This window comes from Malania oleifera, chromosome 2 (genome assembly GCF_029873635.1).
Source record: "Malania oleifera isolate guangnan ecotype guangnan chromosome 2, ASM2987363v1, whole genome shotgun sequence".
Lineage (NCBI taxonomy): Eukaryota > Viridiplantae > Streptophyta > Magnoliopsida > Santalales > Ximeniaceae > Malania > Malania oleifera.
This window is the reverse complement of record NC_080418.1, coordinates 106,034,300-106,049,685: the sequence shown is the minus strand read 5'-3', so window position 1 is coordinate 106,049,685 and position 15,386 is coordinate 106,034,300. Positions and strand designations below refer to the sequence as shown.

The following is a 15,386-nucleotide window of genomic DNA, read 5'->3' as shown; positions in this document are numbered from 1 at the left end:
GACCCCTTAGAAGGTGGTTTCACTTCTGGCAACAACTCAATCTCATGCTCCACCCCGTCGTGGAGGCAAGTTGTAAAGCAGCTTATCAGACATCACCATCTCGCACAACTTGGATGGTCGTAGGCACCAGCTCTTGGCCTTTTACGTCCTCTAACACCACCGTGGCTAGATATGTTTGCTCACCCCTTCTCAATTTTCTTCTTGAGTTGCATGGCTGAAAGGAACTTCTCATCGTCTCCTTTCTTTGCAACGACTTGCACCATGCAAGGGTGATCTCTCATTAGACACAGGGAACCAGCAAAAGGCATCAGTACTGCCTTAGTCTCCCTCAAGAATTCCATTCCCAAAATAACTTGGAAGTCATCCAACATCACCGCTGTGAAATTTGCATGACCTACCCACTGCCCAATCTTCACAGTCACTTTTTTGACTACTCCCAGAGTAGTTTGGGCTACAAAATTCACCACTTTCATGTGTCTTGAACTCTTCTCCAAGGATAAGTTGAGTCTCCCTACTTTTGCCTTTGAAACAAAATTATGGGTAACTCTGGTATCCGCCATAGCATGGGTGCTTTTCCCATTGATCCTCAAGTCCACAAACATCAATCCTTTCCCTTGTGTAACATTCGATGCTTTTGCTTGCTTTTCCAATGTGTTCACGAATCGCATTGCACCTATCCTCGGGGCATCCTCCCCATCCTCATCACTTTTCAATGCCCACTTCTCAGTGGAAGCTTGTATGGCATTAAGTGATGCGTTATGACGATACTTAACAACTCCGTGAAGGCCTCAACACAAGTAGCATGGAATTCTACCCTTTCCAGTGGGTGTGTTGAACCCTCGAGATGATGGAGCTTCTTTTGAAGTTGATGCCTTACAATTAGCTCCCCCACTTTTGGGTTTGCCTTTCTTGAAAGACTTTCTGCTGTTTCCACTCACACCACTCTCTTTGGACGAAGCGATATTATCATCAGCATAGTCAATCAAGCGTTCCGTGGTAGCTTGTGCGGTAGTGCAGTCTTGAAATCTTTGCCTATGAAGTTCTATCCTTGCCTAGAAAATATAGCAACTTGTCCTTTTCTGACATGTCCCTGATATCCAACATCAAAGCAGAAAGTTGTTTCACATATTCCTTGATTGACCCAGTATGCTTGAGGTCCTAGCTTCCTCCTAGCATTGTACTCAACATTCTTAGGAAAGAATTGGGCCTTGAGTTCTCTCTTCAAGTCTATCCAACAATCCACTACACAACATCCATTCTCAATTTCACTATACTTGGCACACCACCACAGTTTGGCGTCATTTACCAAGTACATAGTTGCATTATCCACTTTCACCTGTTTTGAGTCCGTCCTTAAAGTGTGAAAGTACTGCTCCATATCAAACAAGAAGTTCTCCAACTCCTTGGCATCATAGGCACCCCCATACATCTTGGGTTCTGGTACCTTGGTCTTGCTAAACCCTGGAGTGTTGAGAGTTTTCCATAGCAAGAACCATCACATTCATCTTTGCAGTCAGATCAGCTGTCTGAGCTTGCAAGGTCTCCATTGTGTGGTGAAAGTCCTTTAACATTAGCACCATCGAACTTTGTTGATGTTTTTGTGATCCCTCCAATTCATCAACACTTTCCATCAGTTGGGCCATCTCTACTGCCACTTTGTTGGCTGTCGTCTCAGCCTGTACTTTCAGCCCTTTAATTCTCTGGCATTGGTCAGCATGGTCATTTACCAAAGCTTTACCAATCCCACAACGAAGGCAATTGAATTTATGTAGCAACTAATCGAGCTCTAATACTAGGTGTCACGAGCCGAATATTTCACTCCTTTGTGAATGGATAGTGTGGCGTTAGCTAAAACCCTCTTGTTTAACTAGCCAGTCTAGAGTTTACCACAATTCACCAATAAAACAATTTCATTATCATTCAAGCAGATATAAGCGGAAGCAATATGCAACTTATGAAAGCAATGACACTTAAGCAGTAAACATTGAAGCAACGTAATTCATCATTAACACCTCCCTTAATAATGTGTGTCTAGCAAGGGAGGCAAGTAGGCTAAACACATTAACAATAGCTAGTGAGTTTTATAAGTTGATGAACACTCATCCTCCCCTAAAGAGCTTTCTATGCTATTCTTACTCTGGCACTAGGAAACATCAATATGACCGAGGAGTCATACTCCCCTTTTTAGCCTAGGGAAAAATTATCTCTGAAAAATAACCGTACACTAATATTTACATGATGGAAACCCACCCCAAACGCCCGAGACAAGCAGTCACTGGCAAGCATAATGCCCTGAACAAGCTCGGCTCGTGATGTCTTAGGCTTGTGATCTACAAAGGGGAAGTAGTTTGGATTGGTAAGATCCTCAATGTTGAGCAGAGAGTGCCTCCTTATGAGAAGTAAGGGAATGGCTCGAATTTTGTTAATAGTCATTTTTGAACCCTGGAATGTTCAAGGCTTGGGAAGCAGTAGGAAGTGAGGAGTTTTGAGAGAGCTAATAAATTGCGTTCCCTGACTTCGAGAATCTAAGATTAAGTTTGTGGATGCTTTCCTATTAAGTGGTTTTTGGAGTTCAGGCTTAGATACTAATTGTCCTTTGCTTCCTTGGGAGCTTTTTGGTTCCCGCCCTGGGGGGGGGGGGGGTGCAGATTATTGTTGGGGATGCTAGGGTTGCATTTGTTAGGGACTGTGTTATAGGTCTCTTCTCTCTTAGGGCATCTGGCATTACAATATTCAGTGATCCCAAGCAGATCAATTTGTCCTCCATCGAGGACCAAGTTCAATGATTTCCTTTCCCCAACCATTGACCTCTGTGTGTTGCTTCCCTTTAGAGGGAGTATCGGTCAACTATGCTCAACGTTAGAGAAGCCTGCTCAACATTAGTGAAGGAGTTTGCCTGGGGGTGGAGAAACGCATGGGGTTGCTTCCTACTTTAAACATGGCTAAGTTAATACAACTCAGTAATTGTCTTTATCTCCTTTGATTTAGCTTTTTGATAAAGTATTGACACGGAGTGTTAATATCTGTTCTTTTATAGCTGTTCATGATTTTTTGCAAATTTGCTCATTACTGGCTTGGTTCTGTACCTATGTGGAGTGTTTTTTAATGAAGTGTTAACTTGAAGTGTAAATTCATATATATGGTGCATACAACTTAGTCATACGCCTCAACTATAGTTGTTATGGGCTACGTTTGAAGCTACCACCCAGTTGGTTTGAGGAATTAAAGCTGGGATGGAATTGAAATTCTGACCTTGATTCCTGTTCCATGGTTGGTCTGCAGAAATGTGGGTGGAATTGCATTCTGGCTGGAATGTTGAATTCCTTTTTCCCTTTACAGATTGGAATGCTGATTTCCTTGTTGAATGGAAAGATGATTCCCAGAAATTACAATTTATTTTTTGAATTTCAAAAAAATACATGCTGACTGTGCCACTGAGGAAAACAACAGCAGTAGTAACAACAACAACAATAGTAAATTATTAATAATTATAAGAATAATAAGAACTAAAAACAACAAACAATAATACAAATAATAATAACAATAGGAGCAGCAACAACAACAAAAAAAACAATAATTAAAAAATAAAAATAACAATAACATAAAAATATTATTATTATTTCATTAAAAAAAAAATAACACCAATTAAAATATAACAATTAAATTATCATGTATTATTATTACTATTATTATTTAAAAAATTTAAAAATATTGCATTCCTAAAAATGCAGATATTTTTTTATAAAAAAATAATTTTGAATTGAAGTCATACATTTGAAAGATTACAAGATTTAAGTAATTTTGTATTAGTGGTGTCCTTGAAAAAAGAATTATTTCTTGCTCTGTTATGACCACCATTGAAGAATGTGCCAAATATTGGGAAGAAATAAAAAAATGCAACTTTATTGCCATTTTATGATACTAGAAGAACACGAGCCACATTCCAACATTTATTGCATTCCTGCCTTTATTTCCTATTTCAATTTCGTTCCATGAACCAAATGAGGGATTAGTTCTACTTTGTCAATTTTGAAGTTCGCTATTCAGGTTCTGGAAATAACAAACTAAACCTTTTTCTTGTTTTTTTTTTCTTCTTTTGATTATATGACCAGATTTCATTCTTTAATCTATCTTTACCATACTTCAAATAAACAACAGTGTCAGTGTTTGAACCTGGTTTTTCCTTGCTCTCTGTTTCAGAAAATGTTGCAGCTCCTGTGAAAGAACTCGTTCGTGAGAAAGAATCAAAATTTGGCCTTGAAAATGCCGAAAAATGTGATTTTTCTCATACAGAAGTAGCAAAAGGAACAAGTTTGGTATCATGTGCATCCTCAATGTCATTGAATCAAATTGGTTTGGGTAAGAGAATATCTCTGTTCGCTATGAATTTGAGTCCATTGAGCTTATCTATATGGATAAGTGATTTTAGATGCATGGCATGTACAGGCAATTATGCACTGATTTCATTTATTTCTGCTTTTGTTTCCCAGTTGATTCTACTTGGTCAATTTGTAGTACTAAGGTTTTGGAAATGACATTGAGGGCACTAACCCTTTTTCTTCTTTTGAATATATGCCAGATTTCATGCTTAAATATTGCTTATCTGTACTTCTTTTGAGCATTATCTTACATGTGTAGCTGGTTCTTCCTTTCTGTTTCAGAAAATATTGTGGTTCCTGCAAAGGAAATTGTTCCAAAGAAACAGTTGAATATTGGCCTTAAACATGTACTAAGGGTTGATTCTTCTCGTAAAAGAGCAGCAAGAACAGGCAGTGCACCATGTGCATCTTCATCAACTTCATCTAGTATCTATTCAAGTAAGATGATACGTCTGCTTGGTCTTTTGCTTATTTTTAGAGGAGATAGGACATTAGAAATTGTGTGGTGTAAGTAGGGGTATTTTTGTCTTTCAAGTTTTTTTATTATTAATATACAAGAGGGCAGACCTGGAGCTGAACACAAGGCTCCAGGAAACTGCCATTTCCTTCTTTCTCTGGCTTTCTTCTTTTCTTCTCTACTTCTCTCTTATATCTCTTAACTTTCGACATGGTATTGTTAATCTCCTCTAAATTTAATTTCTTTGAGTAGTTTCTTTTACACTGTTTTTTGTTTTCTTTCTTATCTTCCCCTAATTAGTTCTCAAATATAATTTGCTGGTTGGTTTTAGAGTCGTTTAGGGGCACTTTTCATTTCGGTTTCACTGGGCAGTGTGCAGTATCCTTAGTCTTTATGGTGATCTGCTGATGTCAAGTGATGCTTTGTTTCTCTTATATTGCTGTTGCTGTGTTGCAGTTCACTAGTTGATTGCACGATGATCCTGTGTGTTCATGATTATTACCTGCAATCTTGTATCAGTTGCTGGTGGTTTTGATTGGTGTTCAATGACTCTTTTTCCTGTTCTTAGCAACACTCACTTCTAGTTGTTCCAGCCATCATAACTGTATTTGCTGTGCTGCGAGGTTGTTTATCAAGTGCTGGCTGTGCTGTTTGTGGTTTGCCCAATTCTGCATGGTCAAGTAATTCCTCATAGGATATTGTACTTTATTTTCCATGGTGGAAGAACCCTCTTTGAAGCTCTGAAGTTCTGCTATATGCTTGTGTGTATTGCTTGATTTTGCATTGTTGCTATCTTGTTCATTCCTGATATTGGTGTGCGCTTATTGTAGAGTGTTGGGGGCAGTTCTGACAGCCTCTGTGCATAGAGCTTTGTCTGATACTGTTAATGTACATCTCACAGCCATCAAATTTGTTGGATCCTCTACCCACCTTGGTCTTCGGCAGTGCAGGTGTACATTAATGCCAATGGAAGTCTGAGTATTTGCTGCATTCTCCTCTGCCTCCAAACTTTAAGGATGAAAGTGATTGACATATTGCTTGTGCAGTTGTGGAATAGCATGGAGCCACAAATTGTTGCGCTCATGATGGTTCATAGAACCACCAAGGCCATATGGGATGATTTGTGTGAAATCTTCTCACAAGATAAAAGTCAAACTCTTGTTTTTGACCTATATGAAGTTTTTCAATTATGAATGCTAGGTCCATGAATGAGTATTGTAGTACTCTAAAGGTTATGTAGAAGGAACTCAACATCTATCAACTATTAGTTTCAACATTGAGATGATTAAGGGGCAAAGGGCAGAGTTCTTGGCTGTGTCGAGTCCAAAGCTTCAACCCATCTGGAATCAAATTCTTGCTGGTGAATCCATACCATCCATGAATGATGCATATGCTAGAATTCAATGGATTACCAAAAGGTGACTCCTTCTTCTCAGATTTCTTCACGTGGTAGCTTCAGCCATGGTTGGCACTGTGTTTAACCATGGTTGGGGAAATTTTGGGGGAAGAGGATGAGGTTTGGATAGTATTTGTGGCAAAAGTAGTGTGTTTGGACAAGGAGTTTTGTTGTGGGAATTCTTGCATGTACATATATTTTGCTTCGAGAATCATGCTATTGATTGATGTTGGTATCTCTATGGGAAGCCTACTTTGCCCAATAAGTCTCTTGCCAAAGGTGATTGTATGGTAAACACTTCAAGTGCTCCTAGCTACGCCATTGGAATACATCTTCTATCAAATACAAAGAGGATTATAACATTCTTGTCCGCATGGTTTAATGATTTCAAACCTAGGCTTCTACATCTAGTGCTACTGTGGCTCATTCGGGCACAATTGAGCTTTTTTCCTTAAACTCAACTACTTTACACTCCAAGACTACTCCTACTGAAGGTTCGGTTACACCAGCCTTTGGTTGTGGCAATATTCTTTTCATCTTACCTTCAATTCCTCTTTATTTTGTGTTATATGTGCCTAAATTTCCTTTTAATTTGTTATCAATTAGTCAATTAACTAAATATCATAATTGTTTAGCGACTTTCTTTCATTCTCATTGTGTTATTTTGGAACTCCAAACAAAGAAGAGGATTGGTGGAGGGCTTGAAATGGGTGGTCTGTATTATTTTGATGGTGGTGGCGGTTAATCTAGTTCTTGTCGTATGGCTTTGTCAATTTCTACCCATGGTGTTGCTCGTTTGGGTCATCCATCACTTTAGAAATTGCAACAAGTTTTTCCTATATTCAACTCTATTGAGTGTTATGCATCTCCATTAGAAAAGCATAGGACATGTTTTCCATCAAGAATTTAGTTCGTCGTAAATCATTGTTTTTCTCTTATTTATTCACATATATGGGGTTAGTGCAGAGTCAAGAATTCAAATGGTCATCAGTATTTTGTGTCTTTTGTGAATGATTGTTTTGAAAATGACTTGAGTCTATTTGTTAAAAGATAGGTATGAATTTCTTAATGTATTTACTTAGTTCTATGAGGAAAAAAAAAATCAATTTGGCATTAGTATTCAAAATTTTTATCTAATAATGTATTTGAATTTGTTCAAAATGAGCTTTAGTCTTTTTTCTTGGCCAAAGGAATTATCATCAAACGTCATGTCCTTAGCAAGAGTAGCTAAACGAAAAATAGACATTTACTGACATAACACGGTCTCTGTTCTTTCATATGCATGTTTGTAAAACCCCTTGCAGTGATGCTCTTCTTATAGCTTGTTTTTTTCCTTAATAGGATGTCCTCGAGTGTTCTAGGGGGACAAATTCTCTTCTTTCTTGTGTACCCAAAAACATCCATGTTATTTGTTGTGCCTTGTGTATTTGGGTGGACATGTTTTGTTCATGTTCCACTTATAGGTCAAGATAGGTTCTTTCCTCATGCTATTAAATGCATTTTGTTGGTTACTTGAGAACTCAAAAATGATAAAACTGTTACGATCTCTGCACTCGCAAAAATATGTTAGTGCAAATGTTACCTTTTTTTGAAGGGACACCTTATTTCTCTAGTTCTGGGTCCTCATTGGATGAACATATTGTGAGCCCATCAATGATTTTTGGCTCCTTTCGTGCATTGTTTCTCTTATCCTACCCTTGTCCAGTTATCCATCTAGAGAAAACTTGTGCACCAAAGAAATAATTGAGGGTTCATGAATGATGAAAAGCAGGTAGAACATTGCTACTGCCATGCTGCCGCCCCTTATGCCTTTCACTGTTTCAACTTCTAGTTTTGGAGATCAATCTTGGTGTGACTTGGATTTGCCAATTGCACTCATGACAGATACTCGGACATGTATTCAACAGTCATTAATTTCTTATCCTATTGCTCATTTTGTTTCAGTTCAACACCTTCTTAGTCCTATGCATTATTTTGCCTTGTCAGTGTCCTTTGTCTCCACCGTTCCTCACATGTTGAAGCACTTGATAACCTTTGGCAGAAGCATTCAATGGATGTAGAATTGGATGCCTCGACATGGGATTTGGTGGATCTTCCTCCTAGTTATGAGTTGGTTTGGTGTTGTTGGGTCTATATCGTAAAATATCTTCTTGACAGCTAACAACTTAAGGACGATTGCAACCAAGGGGTACACTCAAACATATGCTAATTAATTATTTTGAGATCTCTCATGTTGCTAGACTAAATTCTATTCATGTATTAATCTCATTGGCAGTTAATTTTGATTGACCCTTATACCAATTGGATGTGAAGACTGCCTTCTTGTATGGAGATTTGCAGGACGAGGTATAAATGGACTCATCGAGTGACCTCCTAGGTATGTTTTTCATTGGGAGGATGGTAGGGTATGTAGGTTGTATAATGCCATTTATGGTCTCAAGCAATCTGCTTAAGCCTAGTTTCTCAAATTTAGTGACGTAGTCTTTACATTTGGTTTCATTTTGTGCTACTTTGATTAGTCTTTGTCCACCAACGATGTGGTGCTTCAAGTAGCCTATGTTAATGACATCATCATTGCTGGTACAGACTAAAGCGGGCTTGCGGATATCAAGGAGTGGCTTCAAGGAAAATTTCAAATCAAGGACTTGAGTACTTTGCTCTACTTTCTAGGAATTGAGATTTTACGATATAAGAAAGAGTGAATCTATCTTAGATTCTTAGTGACAAATGTTGGGAGCTAAACCAGTTGATACTCTTATGGATCCCAATATGAAGTTGTCTAGGGATGTTGAACCTGAATTTGAAGACAAACCTTGATATAAGTAGTTGGTCCGGAAGTTGATTTACTTGACTCTCACTAGACTGTATCCTTTGCTGCAGTGATGGTGAGTTATTTTGAAAAATCCCAAACAACTATTGGGATGTTGTTTGTAGGATTCTAAGGTATTTAAAAGGCTCTCGTGGTAGAGTTTTGATATATAAATGTAATAGAATCTATGAGATTGTGGGATACTTTTATAGATTGGGCTGGCTCAGTTGATGATCGAAGGTCTACCATGGTATACATTTGTGGGAGGTAATCTTGTTACCTGGTGTAGGAAGAAACTAACTACTTTAGCTAGATCTAGTGCTGAAGCAGAATACCGAGCTGAGGCTCATACTGTGAGTGAGCTTATGTGATTGAAGTCTCTTACGTTAAAAATGGGATCTTTGGTTAAGAAGCCGTAGATATTTTTTGTGATAATCAAACTGCCATTTGTATTGCTAACAACCAGTGTTTCATGAGAGCGCAAAGCACGTTGAAATTGATCCTCCTTTTGTGAGGGTTGTTGGTTTGAAGGTTGTAAGAACTCCATTTGTGAAATCTGTGGATCAGTTAGGTGAGGCTTTCAGAAGGCTTTAATTAAGCCTGCCTTGTCTAGTTGTTGTAACAAGCTGGGTTTAGGTGATGTATGGGTTTGAGGGGGAGTGTTAGAAGAGATAGGCTATTTTAGTGATTATCATGTGGTGTGAGAAGGGGTATTTTTTTCCTTCAAGTTTTATATTATTATTGTTATTATATATATATATAGGGTAAAGCTGGAGCTGAATGCAAGGCTCCCAGAAACTGCGGTCTCCTTTCTCTCGTTTTCTTTTTTTCTTATTTTCTCCTCCATCTGTAACTGTCCAACACTTACGAATTTGAATTGTTTCTGCCATGATATGTGTTTGCCTTTTACTTTTTCCCTTCATTCCTCAAATGTTTAGCTTTTTAGAGATTTTCAATACAAATTGTAAAAGCTAAAGGTCAAAGGTTCAAATAACAGAGATAGAATTTGGAGGAAAGGCTGCACACATTTTGCCCTCCCTGTCCCCCCAATAAGGCGTGGGAGCCTCGTGCATTGGGTGTTGCACCATTTTTTTTTAAAAAAAAGTTTAAAATCCAACAGACTAGTGAGTTGTTCTAATTTACTTTTCTTACATGTAATTAATTACAACAATATTCATGATCTTGTTGAAAGTTATTATTGAAGTCTGCATATGAGATGTTGCATTTTTCTCCTTTTGGGATGTTCATATATTTATACATATTGTGCGTGTGCGTGTGGACACACATATAATACTAGTTCTAACACTTGATTTGAAAACCTTAGTTGAGGCAAAATTATCATTTGATACCTGATTAATTTTACTTTTGGTGAACTTATGCTTAGGTGATAACTTTCATCTGGATGCAAAGCCTCACCCTAGGATAACTGATGTCAAAGTAAAGGACATGCCGAGCCTTCTTTATGAACTTGAGAAAGATCTTGTGTATTTCCCTGCTAAACGTGCTATTTGGAAGTGAGTAATCTATGATTACTTGTTCTTTTATGTTGCATACTTGATTTAAATAAAAAAAAAAATACATCAACATATTTTATATTGGAATAATGTGAACAAAGTTCAAGAAATTAATTTTCTTAATAATTACCGAATTCTCTAGGAGGCAGAAGACATGGATGGCTGGTGCAAAGTACTTCTTTTTCCATTTTTGTTTATATTTGTTAGATCACCACTACTTTGCCTAAAAGCTAAAGGTTTTTGGCTGTTTGCTGAAAAATGTATATCAAGAAGCTTTAATACTCCCCTGTGCATGCAGCCTGTTTGCACATGGAGAGATAAACAAATGATAAATAACTCTTGTAAGGAATAAGATAATTTTTAACCATCACACAATTAATGCTTTTCTCGTTTAATCAAATGTGGTTTCTATGGATACTATTGTTTCTTTAGAGCTCATTTCCTGAGAATGAAGGCTTAATATGATTGTGCTTTTAAACTGTAACAAGTTAACAAACACATAAATTTCTTCATATCGAGGAAAAAGTAGTGGAAACTGCTTCCATATAATTATGGGGAGAAAATCATGCAGATTAATTATATATATATATTCTTGTCAAACAAGTTATAGTTGGGCTTTGTTAAGGAGGTATTGATTGAATCATGATGTTACTGTCAAGAAGTAAATTTTACTAAAACAACAAGGCATGTGCTCGTATGTTCTCTCTAGAATTTCATGGAGGTACTGATTGAATCATGATGTTTCTGTCAAGAAGTAAATTTTACTGAAACGAGGCATGTGCTTGTATGTTCTCTCTAGAATTTCATGGAAGGTTTTGTCTAAGATACGCCATCTCATTAATGCCTTTAGATTTAGTTGAGGAGCTAGAATTTTTCTTGAGGAGGGACAACCATGGGTTGATTATTGATAGATAACTTTGATTATAGGCAACTGCAATAGGTTCATGAAATTCTTTAATATATAATTCATCTTCTCATTCTCTTAAATAACTTTAACTAGCTACATCAATATTAAATGAATAAGGATTGGGAGTCTTGGTTAGAGAGGCCTTTTGAGGAAAATGAGGTTAGGGACGCTGTGTTTGGGTCGGACTGGGATAAGGCTTCGGGGGCTTGAAACAGATTTAATATGGATTTTTCCCATGATTGTTGGGATGTGACTAGAATGGATTCAGTGAAGATATTTAATGAGTTCCTTCCTAAGGGAATTTTGAGTAAGAGCATTAATCCTACCTAAGAAGTGTAGATCTATTGTGGTTGTTGATTTTCGGCCTATTAGCACCGTTGCTAGTGTGCATAAGATTATTGCAAAATGCTTGCAAATCGGCTGAGTTTTGTAATAGGATATTTCTCCTGCACTTTTTTGGGGGTAGGCAAAGTGGATGCTATTCTAGTGGCTCATGAGGTTGAGGATGTGCGGAGGGGAATATGGCTTATGATCGAGTCAATTGGAACTTCCTTGATAGGGTATTGGAGAGGTAAGGTTTTGGGGAGAGATGGAGGGCTTGGATGAAGGGTTGCTTGTCTAATGCTTCCTTTTCTATCATTATATTAGACGACCTAAGTCTGGAGGGGTTAAGCAAGGGGATCTATTCCTGTTATTGTTTGTTCTTGTAGTTGACACTTTTGAGTAGATTAATAGGTGTGGCTGTGGATAAAGGGTTTATAAGAAAAAATGGGGTGGGGAGTGAGTGAGTGGTAGTCTCATCCTTAGTCCTGATGACTACTTTTTTCAAGACTCCAGGGTTTTGTTTTGTTTTGTTTTTTTTTTTTGTTTTTTGTTTTTTCCTTTTTTAAGTATGCTCACCATTTTACAACTTTTGATCTTGTCACAAGGTCGAAAAAGTGGGATAGCATGTATTAAAATGGGAGTGGTTTGATAGATGGAGTTGGGTTCTTTAGCTGGGTGCAGTACCCTATATTGGCCTTTGACTTATTTGGGTGGTAACCTTGGTTGGTTGATTTTTGGGCTCCTGTGGTGGGGATGGGGGAAGTGTAGTAGTGGAAGATTACTCTTTTCTCCTTTTTTTTTTTTTTTTTGTTTTTGTTTTTTTTTGTTTGTTTTTTGGGTGGCTGACATGTTTCCTTTGGGAGTCCTTGCAGATGTTTATCTCAGAAATACTCACCCTTTATTTCATATACCAAATTTGTGGTGGGCAATGGGTGTTGACATTCGTTTTTGGGGCAACCCATTGCTGGGTGATAGAAGTCTTAGTGGGTCTCTCCTCTTCTATATAAGCCCCTTTTCCCACTCGTAGTTAATGAACTAATAGATCTAATTATTTGTGAGTTTGCCTTTTGGATGATACGTGCGTCTCGAGGCATTTTGAGCATAAAATGCCCTAAGGCATAACTTGAAAGGCGTAAAGCCTCAAATGCATATGCCTCAGTGGAGAAGGCGTACGCCTCAAGAAAAAAATTGCGCCTTTTACACCTCAAATGGGAAAGCGTACGCCTTTTGGAAGTACCTGAGTTAAAAAAAAAACAAGTAACAGCTTGATAGGGCTTTGACGAGCATCAAAACCCCCTCTCTCGACGTAGCTTCTTTCTTCCAAGCTTCGTATCTCTTTGACGATGACTCCACCTTCTTGTCTCTCTCTGATGAGTCGTCAACTGCTTTCGAGGTATTGTCTCTCTTCCGATGACCCCTTCAGAGCTCTTGTCTCTTTCCAAGCTAGGGTTAGGCTTCGAAGAAACCTCGAACTTCTTGTCTTTCTTTGATGAGTCAACGACCCCTTCCAACCTCTTATCTGCCTCCGACGACCCCTTTTGACGTCTCATCTCTCTTCGACGACCCATTCAGACCTCTCGTCTCTCTCCAACGACCCTCTACAGCCTCTCATCTCTCTCTGCAACCCCCTACAACCTCTCTGCTTCGAGTATTCAGATCTCGCTCTCCCCAGTGTTATTTGTAGTAGACTCCCACGAGACTCTTTGCCATTGTCTCTAAAAATCAGCTAGCTGCAACTGCTTTTGATTTGTTTCTGTTTTCCCTTTTCATTTTTCAATTTTCAGTTTTAATTTCCTGTTGCAGCTGCTGATTTTTCCTGTTCAATAAACAAAAATACGTCTGAAGGTGAGTCAAAGGGGCAAAACCCTTTTCATTTTGTAATGTTTTGGCCTATATGATTTTTAAAAATTATGTTTTTATTTTTTTCTTCATTATTCTAAAATTTTTGTCATTTTTGTGCCATATATAAATTGATTTTATTTATTAATTATTTTAAAAAACACAGTGCCAAAATGCTTATGCCTCGCCTTACACCTTTGCCTTTTAAAACATTGGTGTGAAGCAATAATTAAGTCAAAAACTTAAATTAAACAAATAAAATGTTTTAAGTGCTAAATTTGACACTGAGCCCATTATTGAGCCTAATTGAGCTGTTTGCGAGCTGAAACAAGCCAAGCCCATCTGTGTTCAACGAACCGAGCCTAAAAGTTGGTCTTGGGTATCTCTAATTAAGGTAATAAAAGAGCCCAAATGAGCTCTTATTGAGTCAAGCTCCCAAGCTACTGGATTGGATGGATGTAATATATTGGCTGTTTTGGAGGATTCTTCATTCTCCTTGTTTGTACATTTTTACTTCCTTAATAGTATTTCTAAGAATAATAATAATAATACTAAAGATGGCTTTAATAGGGATGAGCAAATCATGTCATCTAGAAAGATAATGAAACATGCCATGATGATAATGAAGTTGATTTTGGCCAAACGAAACATGCTCCTCAATTTGGAAAAAAAGATATGAAAATGAAAAAGTAATGTCTTTGTAAATTTTTAGAAGCTTTAGTACATTGACTTTTGAGGCTGGGCCTTGGATCAATGATAAGGTTTCTCCTTTGTGACTGGTTGGTCATGGGTTCAAGTTCAAGGAAACAAACTCGGCATAAATGTAGGGGAAAGGATGCATACATTGTGATGACCCTCCCCCGACCCTCATAAAGCATGGAGCCTTGTGGCCTGGGGTTGCTCTTTTTTAGTACATTAACTTTTCTACTATCATAATATATACAAAAAAATAGAAAAGAAGAAGAAGAAGAAGATAGATCTGTTAGATGTTTATATGGCCTGGGAAGGATCATATAATGCTCCATGGTGACTTCTATAGTCCCTTGGGAGTGTGTATTTATAGTTCCTTGATTGAAAGTATCCACATGCATTAGTTTTTCTCATTTCATTTATTGACATTTTAAATCCATTAGGGCAGTTTAGGCGTAATGGTAAGGTTGTCACTGTGTGACGTGGAGGTCACGGGTTTGAGGCATGGAAACGAGCCTCTTGCAAAATGTAAAGTAAGATTGCGTACTATAGACCCATTGTGGTCCGCCCCTTCCCCGGACCCCGCATATGCGGGAACTTTGTGCACCAGGCTTCTCTTTACCTATCATTGAAGTTAGGAACCGTTTTACCCAATTATTCAACATGGTATTAGAGCAAGGTCTGATTTAAACCCAGAGGTAGTGTTTGGAAGCACAGATTTTGGGGCTTGGATTTGGATTTATATGGATTTGGATGAAACTCAATACAATTTTGTATTGGATTTGTCTAAATCCTCACAAATTCAGATCTAACGCCTGAAATCTAGGCTCCCAAACGGAGGGTAAGTGCATCCAAAACCAAATCCTAAACCGTAAACAACAACCAAGCCCTAAACCTCAAATGCTGTTGTAGAAGGATTATTCGCACCCTCAAAGACCAAAGTCGAAGATCCAGGAGTTGCCGGATGACACTGTAGATTATGAGTTTTTATTTGGTAGGAAAAGAAATAATTTGGTATTATTTAGGTTTCTTAATTTTATTAGATTGATTCCCAAACATATAGGCCTTTTT

At 37.9% G+C, this 15,386-nt stretch overlaps 1 protein-coding gene across 3 annotated transcripts in view; it reads left to right on the top strand.

Annotated features, from left to right (window-relative positions):
• Positions 1–15,386, top strand: part of LOC131149581 (uncharacterized) — a 38,126-nt gene that overhangs the window by 18,180 nt on the left and 4,560 nt on the right. For all 3 annotated transcript variants that reach the window (XM_058100161.1, XM_058100163.1, XM_058100162.1), the window contains 3 exons: positions 4,201–4,359; positions 4,662–4,817; positions 10,426–10,555. In XM_058100161.1, the coding sequence (XP_057956144.1) occupies positions 4,201–4,359; positions 4,662–4,817; positions 10,426–10,555 (445 nt within the window). The remainder of the gene's footprint in view (positions 1–4,200; positions 4,360–4,661; positions 4,818–10,425; positions 10,556–15,386) is intronic.